The sequence below is a fragment of the Scyliorhinus torazame genome, chromosome 13, assembly GCF_047496885.1.
Source record: "Scyliorhinus torazame isolate Kashiwa2021f chromosome 13, sScyTor2.1, whole genome shotgun sequence".
NCBI classification, from domain to species: Eukaryota; Metazoa; Chordata; class Chondrichthyes; order Carcharhiniformes; family Scyliorhinidae; genus Scyliorhinus; species Scyliorhinus torazame.
In genome coordinates this window covers 14,850,539-14,863,709 of record NC_092719.1, presented here as the reverse complement: position 1 = coordinate 14,863,709, position 13,171 = coordinate 14,850,539, and the positions used below count along the sequence as shown (strand labels likewise).

Genomic DNA, 13,171 nt, shown 5'->3' with positions numbered 1-13,171 from the left:
CCACCCCCACACAAACGCCATGATTAGACTGTCTATGTTTTGGAAAAAGGCCTTGGGGATGAAGATCGGAATGGATCTAAACAGGAAGAGGAACCTTGGCAGTACGTTCATCTTGATCGTCTGCACTCTCCCCACCAGGGAGAGTGGGAGTGAGCCCCATCTTTGAAGCTCTCTTCTTACTCCCTCCACCAGGCTGGTCAGGTTCCACTTGTGGCTCTGTGTCCAGTCTCTGGCTATCTGAATCCCCAGGTAGCGGAATCTGTTCTGGGCTGTTTTGAACGGGAGCTCCTCCAGCTCTCTCCCTCCCCCGTTTGCGTTCACTGGGAACGCCTCGCTTTTGCCCAGGTTAAGTTTGTAGCCCGAGAAGGTTCCAAACTCTTTCAGCATTTGCAGTATTGCCTTCAGTCCCTCCTGTGGCTTCGAGACATAGACGAGCAGGTCATCTGCATAGAGTGAGACTCTGTGCTCTCTGTCTCCTCTCCGGATTCCCTTCCAGCTTTTCGCGTCCCGCAGGGCTATCGCCAGGGGTTCGATCACTAGCGCGAACAAGAGTGGGGACAGGAGGCAGCCCTGTCTTGTTCCTCTCTGCAGCTGGTGTTAGTTCGGACGCTCACTTTGGGAGCGTTGTACAAGAGCTTCACCCAGGCGGTGAACCCCGCTTCTAGCCCAAACCGTTCCAGTACCTCGAGGAGGTATTCCCATTCGACTCTGTCAAAGGCCTTTTCTGCGTCCAGGGAGACGATCACCTCTGGTGTTCTCTCCCCAGAGGGGGTCATTATTACGTTCAGCAGCCGCCTGATGTTCGCTGTGAGTTGCCTACCCTTGACAAAGCCAGTTTGGTCCTCTGCGATCACCTCTGGTACGCAGCCCTCCAGCCTTTTGGCCAGGACCTTTGCGAGTATTTTCGCATCCACGTTCAGCAGTGAAATGGGTCTGTATGATCCGCATTCCGTCAGGTCTTTATCTTTTTTGGGTATCAGTGAAATTGTGGCCTGCGCTAGCGTTGGGGGCAGGGTGCCCCTTGCCAGTGAGTCCGCGAACATGTCCCTTAGGTGTGGGGCCAGGACTGGTGCAAACTTTTTGTAGAAGTCCGCCGGGAACCCATCGGGTCCCGGTGCCTTCCCCGCCTGCATGGAGCTGATGCTCTCCATGATTTCTCCCAGGTCTATTGGTGCTTCCAGCTCCGCCCGTCTGTCTTCCCCCACAACTGGTAGTTCCAGTCCGTCTAAGAACAGTTTCATCCCCGCGTCCCCGTTGGGGGCTCGGAGGTGTACAGTCCCCAGTAGAAGGTCTCAAATGCCTGATTGACCTCCTTTGGTTCTGTTGCCAGTCTGCCTCTGCTATCCTTTACCTGCGCTATTTCCCTTGTGGCTGCCTGCTTTCTCAGCTGGTGAGCCAATAGGCGGCCAGCCTTGTCTCAATGTTCGTAGAAGGTCCCCCATGTCTGACGGAGTTGGTACACTGCTTTACTAGTGGATAGCAGGTTAAAGTCCATTTGCAGTTTTTTCCTCTCCGCCAGCAGCCCTACGGTCGGGGCCTCGGAGTATTTTCTGTCGACTTCCAGGATGGAGTCCACCAGTTGTTGCCTGGCCACTCTCTCTTCCCTATCTCTGCTTGCCTTGTAGGCTATGATCTCTCCTCTAATCACGGCCTTCAGTGCCTCCCAGAACGTGGAGGGTGAGACCTCCCCGTTTTGGTTGTTACTCACGTAGTCGCCTATGGCCCGCGATGTTTTCTGACAGAAGGCCTTGTCGGGCAGGAGGTCCGTGTCCAGCTGCCATGTGGGGCGCTGGGCACGGCCTGTCTCCAGCCTCACATCCATATAGTGTGGAGCATGGTCGGAGATAACGATCGCGGACTACTCCGTTCCCGTGATCCCTGGAAGCACCGATTTCCCCACTGCAAAGAAGTCGATACGGGTGTATACCTTGTGCACTTGTGAGAAGTATGAAAATTCCTTCTCTCCCGGGCGCAGGAACCTCCATGGGTCCACCGCTCCCATCTGCTCCATAAATGCTCCTCGTTCCTTAGCCATGCCAGTCTTTTTCCCTGCTCTGGGGTTTGATCGGTCGGTCAGTGGGTCCTGTACACAGTTGAAGTCGCCCCCCATGATCAGTCAGTGTGTATCAAGGTCGGGGATTTCTGTCATGGTCTTCTTTATGAATTCTGTGTCGTCCCCGTTGGGAGCGTACACATTTGCCAGTACGACCGGTGCCCCTTCCAGGACACCGCTGACCATGACGTACCGTCCCCCTGGGTCCGTAACTGTCTTGGTTTCCGTAAACCTCGTCCTCTTACTAATTAATATTGCTACTCCCCTAGCCCTCGCCCCCTATCATGAGTGGTATGTCTGTCCCACCCAGCCCTTCCTTACCAGCCGTCGGTCCTTCTCCCTCAGGCGCGTCTCTTGTAGGTAGATTATGGCTGCTTTCAGGATTCTGAGGTGGGTGAAGACTCTGGATCTTTTGACCGGGCCGTTGAGTCCCCTTACGTTCCAGGTAACAATCCTGGTGGGGTTTTTTTTGACCCCCCGGTCCTGCGGGGTCACCCATATTTACCTGGTGGATGTGCCCCTGCCCTCCGGGATTTCCCTTCGTTAGGGGGCCATATAAAATGGCCACGGTTACCGCTCTCACCATGAGGTCGGGCCCCAGGGCTCCGGGGTTTCCTTTTGTCCAGGGGGCACCCACCATGGCCGCCAGCTGTGTGTACGCCACGTGGCTGCGCCCCTGCACTCCAGGGTCTCCCTTCGTCCTGAAGCCCTCCCGAGTGGCTGTTTGTGGCACCGTCTTGGTTCCTCGCCCTGCTCCATGCCTGCCGAGGCCTGTGTTTGTGCTGCTTATCTACCTCACCTTTCCCTTTGCTTCTCTTTTGTTCTGCGCTCTCCCCCCGACTCCTCTCCCCCCCACCTTAGTCCCTGTTCCTCTGTCCCCCCCCCTGTGTTCTTCCCCCCCCTTCTGCCCTGCCCCCCGCCCCCTTCTCTTTGTGCCAGGCGCTCCCTCTCCCCTGAGAAGCGCGCCGCGGCCCTCCTTTCTTCCTGCCCTCCCGTGTTAGCCCTCCTCGCTAACACGGTGGCCCCCCTCCAAGCACTTGCCCTGTTCTGGTCCTGTTTTACCTTCCTTTTGCTAGCCCTTGTCTCGCCCTCCTGTCTGCCTTTTTCACCCTCATTCACCTTGCTTCGCTCCCCCCCATTGCATTGAGAGGTGGAACGAGCCCGGGAACGAGTCAGCACAGTCCCGCACAGTGCACCAAACACGTGTACATAGAACATAGAACATAGAACGATACAGCGCAGTACAGGCCCTTCGGCCCACGATGTTGCACCGACATGGGAAGTCAAAAAACAAAAGCCATCTAACCGACACTATGCCATTATCATCCATATGCTTATCCAATAAACTTTTAAATGCCCTCAATGTTGGCGAGTTCACTACTGTAGCAGGTAGGGCATTCCACGGCCTCGCCACTCTTTGCGTAAAGAACCTACCTCTGACCTCTGTCCTATATCTATTACCCCTCAGTTTAAAGTTATGTCCCCTCGTGCTAGCCATTTCCATCCGCAGGAGAAGGCTCTCCCTGTCCACCCTATCCAACCCCCTGATCATTTTGTATGCCTCTATTAAGTCTTCTCTTAACTTTCTTCTCTAACGAAAACAACCTCAAGTCCATCAGCCTTTCCTCATAAGATATTCCCTCCATACCAGGCAACATCCTGGTAAATCTCCTCTGCACCCGTTCCAAAGCTTCCGCGTCCTTCCTATAATGAGGTGACCAGAACTGTACGCAATACTCCAAATGCGGCCGTACCAGAGTTTTATACAGCTGCAACATGACCTCATGACTCCGGAACTCAATCCCTCTACCAATAAAGGCCAATACTCCATAGGCCTTCTTCACAACCCTATCAACCTGGGTGGCAACTTTCAGGGATCTATGTACATGGACACCGAGATCCCTCTGCTCATCCACACTTTCAAGAATTTTACCATTAGCCAAATATTCCACATTCCTGTTATTCCTTCCAAAGTGAATCACCTCACACTTCTCTACATTAAACTCCATTTGCCACCTCTCAGCCCAGCTCTACAGCTTATCTATGTCCCTCTGTAACCTGCAACATCCTTCCGCACTGTCGACAACACCACCGACTTTAATGTCGTCTGCAAATTTACTCACCCACCCTTCTGCGCCCTCCTCTAGGTCATTTATAAAAATGACAAATAGCAAAGGCCCCAGAACAGATCCTTGTGGTACGCCACTTGTAACTGAACTCCATTCTGAACATTTCCCATCAACCACCACCCTCTGTCTTCTTTCAGCTAGCCAATTTCTGATCCACATCTCTAAATCACCCTCAATCCCCAGCCTCCGTATTTTCTGCAATAGCCTACCGTGGGGAACCTTATCAAACGCTTTACTGAAATCCATATACACCACATCAACTGCTCTACCCTCGTCTACCTGTTCAGTCACCTTCTCAAAGAACTCGATAAGGTTTGTGAGGCATGACCTACCCTTCACAAAGCCATGCTGACTATCCCTGATCATATTATTCCTATCTAGATGATTATAAATCTTGTCTCTTATAATCCCCTCCAAGACTTTACCCACTACAGACGTGAGGCTCACCGGTCTATAGTTGCCAGGGTTGTCTCTACTCCCCTTCTTGAACAAAGGGACCACATTTGCTATCCTCCAGTCCTCTGGCACTATTCCTGTAGCCAATGATGACATAAAAATCAAAGCCAAAGGCTCAGCAATCTCTTCCCTGGCTTCCCAGAGAATCCTAGGATAAATCCCATCGGGCCCCGGGGACTTATCTATTTTCAGCCTGTCCAGAATTGCCAACACCTCTTCCCTACGTACCTCAATGCCATCTATTCTAATAGCCTGGGTCTCAGCATTCTCCTCCACAACATTCTCTTTTTCCTGAGTGAATACTGACGAAAAATATTCATTTAGTATCTCGCCTATCTCTTCAGACTCCACACACAACTTCCCATCCCTGTCCTTGACTGGCCCTACTCTTACCCTAGTCATTCTTTTATTCCTGACATACCTATAGAAAGCTTTTGGGTTTTCCTTGATCCTACCTGCCAAATACTTCTCATGTCCCCTCCTTGCTCGTCTTAGCTCTCTCTTTAGATCCTTCCTCGCTACCTTGCAACTATCAAGCGCCCCAACTGAAACTTCACACCTCATCTTCACATAGGCCTCCTTCTTCCTCTTAACAAGAGATTCCACTTCTTTGGTAAACCACGGTTCCCTCGCTCGACGCCTTCCTCCCTGCCTGACCGGTACGTACTTATCAAGAACACACCAGTAGCTATTCCTTGAACAAGCTCCACATATCCAGTGTGCCCAACACTTGCAGCCTACTTCTCCAACCTACCCCTCCCAAGTCATGTCTAATGGCATCATAATTGCCCTTCCCCCAGCTATAACTCTTGCCCTGCGGGGTATACTTATCCCTTTCCATCACTAACGTAAACGTCACCGAATTGTGGTCACTGTCCCCAAAGTGCTCACCTACCTCCAAATCTAACACCTGGCCTGGTTCATTACCCAAAACCAAATCCAATGTGGCCTCGCCTCTTGTTGGCCTGTCAACATATTGTGTCAGGAAACCCTCCTGCACACATTGTACAAAAAACAACCCATCTAATGTACTCAAACTATATCTTTTCCAGTCAATATTTGGAAAGTTAAAGTCTCCCATAATAACTACCCTGTTACTTTCGCTCTTATCCAGAATCATCTTCGCCATCCTTTCCTCTACATCCCTAGAACTATTTGGAGGCCTACAGAAAACTCCCAACAGGGTGACCGCTCCTTTCCTGTTTCTAACCTCAGCCCATACTACCTCGGAAGAAGAGTCCCCATCTAGCATCCTCTCCGCCACCGTAATACTGTTCTTGACTAGCAGCGCCACACCTCCCCCTCTTTTGCCTCCTTCTCTAAGCTTGCTGAAACACCTAAACCCCGGAACCTGCAACAACCATTCCTGTCCCTGCTCTATCCATGTCTCCGAAATGGCCACAACATCGAAGTCCCAGGTACCAACCCATGCTGCCAGTTCCCCTACCTTATTTCGTATACTCCTGACATTGAAGTAGACACACTTCAAACCACCTACCTGCACACTGGCCCCCTCCTGCGACGTCAAATCTGTGCTCCTGACCTCTATACTCTCATTCTCCCGTACCCTAAAACTACAATCCAGGTTCCCATGCCCCTGCTGCATTAGTTTAAACCCCCCCAAAGCGCACTAACAAATCTCCCCCCCAGGATATTTGTGTGTACAGTTCGTGATCGTATTGTCCCTGTTTGCGGTCTGCCCGCTGCTCTTTGTTCCGATTCTTCCTTTCTTTTCCATCCCCGTCGCTTTCATGATGGCCGTTGTGGCTGTCCCTCCCCCAGTTTGTTTCCTCTAACGAACTCCTCCGCTGCCGCTGGGGTGTTATAAAACAGCTCCTTCCTCTCAAATGTTACCCAGAGTTTGGCCGGGAATAACATCCCAAATTTCACATTACTTTTGTAGAGTGCTGATTTGGTCCTGTTGAATTCAGCCCTTCTTTTGGCCAGGTCCGCCCCAATGTCCTGGCACACCCTTATGGTCTTCCCTTCCCACGTGCTCGCTTTCGTCTGCCGGGCCCACTTCAGGATTTTTTCCCTGTCTTGGAACCTGTGCAGCTTCACGATAATCGCTCTGGGCTGCTCCCTGGCTTTGGGACTGGGTCGGAGCGACCTGTGCGCCCTGTCGATTTCTGGGGGGTTTGGAAACTTCTCCCTTCCCACTAGCTTGCCCAGCATTTGGGTGACTTAGCCTGTTGGATCTCTGCCCTCCATCCCCTCTGGCAGACCCACTATTTTAACTTTCTGCCGTCTGGACCTATTTTCCTGGTTCTCCACTTTCCCTCTTAGGCTCCCCTCGGTCATTACCAGCCTTTTCACCTCTGTTTCCTGAGTTACCATGCTGTCGCTCTGGTCTGAGGCGTCCGTCTCCAACTCCTGAATAGTTTTCTCCTGCACCTCCACCTTCCTTTCCAGGCCATTGATGGTTCGCTGCATTTTTTCTGTTGTCTCCGCCAGCATCTCCTTCATCATTGTGTGGAGCTCCGTCCTGAGTGCCTCCCTCATGGCGTTTATCTCCGTTTTTATCTCGCCAGCTTTTCAGCTTCCTGATTCGCCTGAACCTCCGCCTCGCCCCGTGGGGTCGTCTGCCTGCGCGGCCGCAGCTCCTGCTTTTTTCCTTCGCCTTCGCTGCTGTTCCTTCTTACATCTCGCCGTCCCCCCCAATTTATTATTTGGAGGCATATTTCTGTCTGTGCCTTTCTCTTTTTTTCCTGGGTTTTGGTGCGAAAAAGAAATTCCTTTTTTTTTGTTTCCCCCCCCCAAAGAAAAAGAAACCCCAAGGTTTTTTTAAAAATCCTTTTAAAAACGATTTTTTTTATAAAAAGGAATTTTTTTTGGAAAGTTTTTTTTTCTCTTTAAAAAAGTTTTTCTTTTTAAAAAAAAATTTGCAGGAGCGGAATAAGTAAGGTTGAATTAAAAAATTCTCATTTTGTCCTTGTGATCCTCTCCATGCTCCGACTTTCAGGCCGGTTCTGAGCGATCCCCACTCCTCCTCCACGGGCAGCTCACCGGGACCAGTCTCTCTTTTTTTCTCTCCTTCTCCAGCTCCGTGGATCGGAGCTTTGGCGCCTGGGCAGGGCCGAATTCGCGGGGCCTAAGGAATTTTTTTTTTGAAAATTCCCCGGGAAAACCCCCCCAAAAAGGCCCTGATTTTGTGGCTGTGCGGGAGCGTCTTTGTTGCGGCCGCTCCGTTCGCCCACAAGTAGCTCTTTAGCTGAACAATTATGCGTTCCATTTGAAGGAACCGTATTCCCTAGGCGGGATATGTTAGCTGTAAATTTTGTTTCAGCAATGTTGTTGCCAGATTCCTCTAGATATAAATTACAGTATGTACATAACTAACTTCCCATTTAAAAAAAATAAAATAGATCAATAAATCATTGGATAGACATGTGGACGAAAAGGGAATAGTGTAGATGGGCTTTAGAGTGGTTTCACAGGTTGGCGCAACATCGAGGGCCGAAGGGCCTGTACTGCACTGCTCTATGTTCTAAAAGTAAATAAATAAAAATAATTTGAAATCATGAGGGGTTTAGACTGATTAGAAAGCGAGAAACTGTTCCTGAAGCTTCGAGAACCGGAGGACACAGATATGGTGATTGGCTAAAGATCCCAAATAGACATTTTTACGTGGCGAGTGAATAGGATCTAGTAGGCACTGCCTGCGAGTGTGGTGGGGGCAGGCGGGGCTGTTCCTGCAACACTTGGACTGAAGTGGTTCAGGAAGGCAGTTCACCGTTATCTTCTCCGGGGCAATTATGGATGAGCAATAAATGCTGGCCCAGGCAGCCATGCACACTTCCCATCAGCCAATGAAAAATGAATGATGGCTTTCAAAAGGAAATTGGATAATTCTCTGAAGAGGAAAAATCAAATTGCTTGACTATGGGGGGAGGGTGGGGTGTGGCACTGGTTGAGTTGTTGTTGTAGGGAGCTGAGACAACCATGATAGGCCACCCAGCATCCTTCTGCGCTGAACCATTCTGTGTCGATTTCTTTTGAAGGGCTCCAGGCATTGTGGGTGGGAGTCTTTCCAGATGGATGCTCTTGCCCCAACTTTCATCCATCATTTATTGTCGGACCAACAATGGCAAGTCCCATATATTATCTGTGAAGCGACCTCACACCCTCAGCACATTGGTAGATCAGCGAAAGGCTCACTCTGCCAGACACGTGTGTGAGACATTTGAGAGAAAGTTATTATTCCGATATCATTTTTTTTTTAATTAAGGGAGCGTTCCTAAAGGAAGGCTACATTGTTAATGACGGTGGCCTGAGTTTGTTTTAAATATTTCAAGTTTTATGTGGATGAAAATCTAGAAAGTCGTCTGTTCACAGCATTGACATCTTTAGCGACATCTGTAGAGTCACCACCATCGACACCTACAGCAGGATCAGTTTCAGACCACTTTACAACATCAACTATGGACATTACAGTCACCACAGGTGCGTTACTATTTAACGCCAGTAATTTTCAGGGAATACTAAACGCATGTGTGGAATATTCAGTGAATATTTAACTGAAAGATATTTCCTTAGTATGTTGAATATCAAATCATTTTAAATGTTTTTTTTTGTAAAATATTTTTATTCTCCATTTTCACATTTTCTTCAGAATTTACACCCCACCAACAAACAGTGAACGGTAACGAATACAATGTCAATCCCCTTATCAACAACAACGGTCCCATCCTCCCATCAACCCAAACAACGCCCCACCTGACAATATAAGCATCAAATAAAACAAACCCTCCCACGGTGGGAAAAACAAGGAAAAAAAAAGAAAAAGGAATCAGGAATCGCCTATGGTCACCATTGACCTATGGAGTCCACCGCCCCCCCCCCCCCCCCCCCACCCTAACATTCAATGCCATCCAATCCCCGAAAGAGTACCATAAATGGCACCCATGAATTGTAAACCCCTCCCGACTCCTCCCCTCCACTTCCTCTTATAAAACTCCTCCCCCAACCACTGTTCCTTCCCCCCCAACTTTCCATCCCAGCTAGACTCATCGGAACCTGTTCTGCCAGGCTCCGATGGACGCAGCCCCTCCCCCCACCTCACTCCCATTCACTGGCCAACGTGGAGGCCCCCGCCCGGGTCTCTTTCCTCCTTGCCCGGTCCCAGGAAAACCAAGAAATCCCCATTAGCAGCAAACCCCACCTACACACCCAAGTCCCAAAGAACCATCATGGCAAGTGAAAGTCCCATCTCTTCCCTTGTCCAAATATATACAACATTGGCTCATTTAGCACATACACCAGCACGCAGTGGAAAAAATACAGTTACATGAGGCTTCATCGGTACATGACCATTTCTCAATTCAGCCACAGTCCTTCTCGCAAACTCCTCCGCTGCTTCCGCCGTCCCAAAATAAAAGTCCTTGGATTTGTAGGTCACCATCAATTTAGCTGGATATACTATGCCGCGCTGCACCTTGCTGACGTACAGTGCCTTCTTCACCCGGCTGAAGGCAGCCCGCCCCCTCACCAGCGCCACCGTAAAGTCCTGATATATGCGTATACCAGCTCCAGCCCACTGCACCACCCGCTTCTGCTTTGCCCAGCACAGGACCTTCTCCTTCACACTGTACCTACGAAAACACAGAGTCACTACTCTTGGCGGCTCACTCTCCTTTGATACAGGCCTCCACGACCGATGAGCCCGAAAATCATTTTAAATGTTAACTGTTTCTCGTAACATTCTTCTAGTATTTAATATAAAAACAAACTTTGTGTTGCTGTGGGTTATTGACCCATGTTTGAATGGCTATAAAATGTGAACTCTGCCTTGATGCATTTTAGAGGGATTGAACCCTGGTGGAAAGGGGCTGTTTCACAATGGAGATACACTACAGACAGAGCCTGACAGAAGCAGAGACCTGGGAAAACAGCTGAGACAGATCTGCTCTTGAGAGGGTACAGAGGCAGTTGACCATAAATGGTCCCAGAGACCAGAGCTGGAAGTTAGGATGAATGGTTAAAGCTGCTGGGCTTTCTTTAGAAAGATATTTCAAGGTGGCATATTGAAGATGCTGAGATTATAATTGGGAATTTTCTCGAAACATATGCTGCTCCGATATCATATTCCTCGGAACTGCTCTCGTTGCATGGGTGCAACTTTGCTAGACAGTCGGCGCATGTGAAAAAACAGTGTTTCCACCAAACTAAAGGCAAAGTTATGGCATGGAATCATAGAATCACTACAGTGCAGGTGGAGGCCATTCGGCCCATCGAGTCGTGAAACGGGAGTCGTTGTGGGCGACCCTGGAATGAATGTGCAGGCTGCTGGGTGCACAGGCTAGCTAGGCACAAGACTTGTATCTGTGCCCGGGCATTATTTTTAAATGAGTTAAAAATAATAATTGAACAAAAAAACAACATTCACCCCCTCCCCATGCCGTACCCACCCCCATGTCCCTCACACACCTATGACAACCCCATGCCCCTCTACCCACCCATGTTTCCCCCATACTCCCTACATCAACTTAGTGCCAATCCATGCTCCCCCTTACCACCCTCTTCCCTAACCTCATCTGTGCCAACTCATCTCGTATCCTTGAACAGTTTCTCGACAACATTGACACTTCCTGGATAGCTTTGACAGCTGGACAGCTCTTTAAGAATTCCTTGACAACTGGACAGTTCTTTGACAGCTGAATAGTGCTTTAACAGTTCCCTGACAGCTGGACAGTTCATTGACAGCTTGACAGTTTCAATGAGTTTGTACTTAAAAAGTACCTAACCATGTTCATTTTTAACAAACCAAAAGTGTGCCTTACCTCTAGCAAAGGTGTCCTTGGACTCTTTCCAAAGGGGTACCACAGCTATCCAAGTGAATCCACCAAGTTCAGACCAGTTCTTACCAGGTCAGATCTGCACACTCCAGGGTTCTCACTTCTGGCCTTCCAAAATCCCACTTCAGTGGGGGCAGCTAGTTATTTAAATTGGCAGCTGACCCCACAAATCAAATGTTTGTGGGGGACATAAAAATTGCCTGTAAACGTTTCTATAGGTATGTAAAAAGAAAAGGATTGGTGAAGACCAATGCCTTCAGACAGAAACAGGGGAATTTATAATGGGGAACAAAGAAATGGCTGACCAACTAAATACGTATCTGGTTCTGCCTTCACAAAGGAGGACACAAATAACGTACAAGAAATGTCGGGGAACACAGGGATTAGTGAGAGGGAGGAACTGAAGGAAATCAGTATTAGTAAAGAAATGGTCTGGGTAAATTGATGGGATTGAAGGCCAATAAATCCCCATGGTCTGATAATCTACATTCCAAAGTACTTAAGGAACTGGCTCTAGAAATAGTGGATGTATTGGTTGTCATCTTCCAAGATTCTACAGACTCTGGAACAGTTCCTGAAGATTGGAGGGCAGCTAATGTAACCCCACTAATTAGAAAGAGAGGTAGAGAGAAACAGGGAATTATAGACCTGTCAAACCTGACATTGGTAGTGGAGAAAATTCTAAAATCCATTCTCACAGATTTTATAGGAGAGCACATAGAAAACAGTGGCAGGATCGGACAGAGTCAGGATGGATTTATGATGGGGAAATCATGCTTGCCAAATCTACTGGAAATCTTCAAGGATGTAACTAGTAGAGTTGATGAAGGGGAACCGTTGGATGTGATTTATTTGGAATTTCAAAAGGCTTTTGACAAAGCCCCACAAAAGAGATTAGCTCATAACATTAAAGTACATGGGGTTAAGACTAGTGTATTGAGATGGATAGAAAACTTGATGGCAGACAGGAAGCAAAGAGTAGGAATAAACAGGTATTTGTCCAAATGACAGGCAGTGACTGGATGGGTACCGCAGGGATCGGTGCTGGGAGCCCAGATATTTACAATATATTTTAATGATTTAGAACATAGAACATAGAACATACAGTGCAGAAGGAGGCCATTCAGCCCATCGAGTCTGCACCGACCCACTTAAACCCTCACTTCTACCCTATCCCCATAACCCAATAACCCCTCCTAACCTTTTTGGACACTAAGGGTGATTTAGCACGGCCAATCCACCTAAACTGCACGTCTTTGGACTGTGGGAGGAAACCGGAGCACCCGGAGGAAACCCACGCAGACACAGGGAGAACATGCAGACTCCGCACAGACAGTGACCCAGCGGGGAATCGAACCTGGGACCCTGGCACTGTGAAGCCACAGTGCTATCCACTTGAGCTACCGTGCTGCCCCATGAGGGAACAAAATGTGATATCTCCAGATTTGCAGATGACACAAAGCTGGGTGGGAGGGTGAGCTGTGAGGAGGATGCAGAGATCCTTCAGTGTGATTTGGACAAGTTGAGTGAGTGGGCAAATGAATGGCTAATGCTGTATAATCTGGACAAATGTGAGGTAATCCACTTTGGCAGCAAAAGTGGGAAGGCAGATTATTATCTGAACGGCCCTAAATTAGGAGAGGGGAGTGTGCAACGAGACCTGGGTGTCCTCGTACTCCAGTCACTGAAGGTAAGCGCGCTGGTACAGCAGGCGGTAAAGACGGCAAAAGGTATGTTGG

The 13,171-nt window shown here is 49.0% G+C and overlaps 1 protein-coding gene across 2 annotated transcripts in view; it reads left to right on the top strand.

Moving 5' to 3' along the window:
* The window catches only part of LOC140387858 (uncharacterized), a 101,707-nt gene that overhangs the window by 59,796 nt on the left and 28,740 nt on the right, over positions 1-13,171 (top strand). The window contains exon 3 of one of the 2 annotated variants that reach the window (XM_072471104.1): positions 8,974-9,081. The exons of the other annotated variant lie outside the window; for it this stretch is intronic. Within the exon in view, the coding sequence (XP_072327205.1) occupies positions 8,974-9,081 (108 nt within the window). The remainder of the gene's footprint in view (positions 1-8,973; positions 9,082-13,171) is intronic. 2 annotated transcript variants of the gene reach the window in all.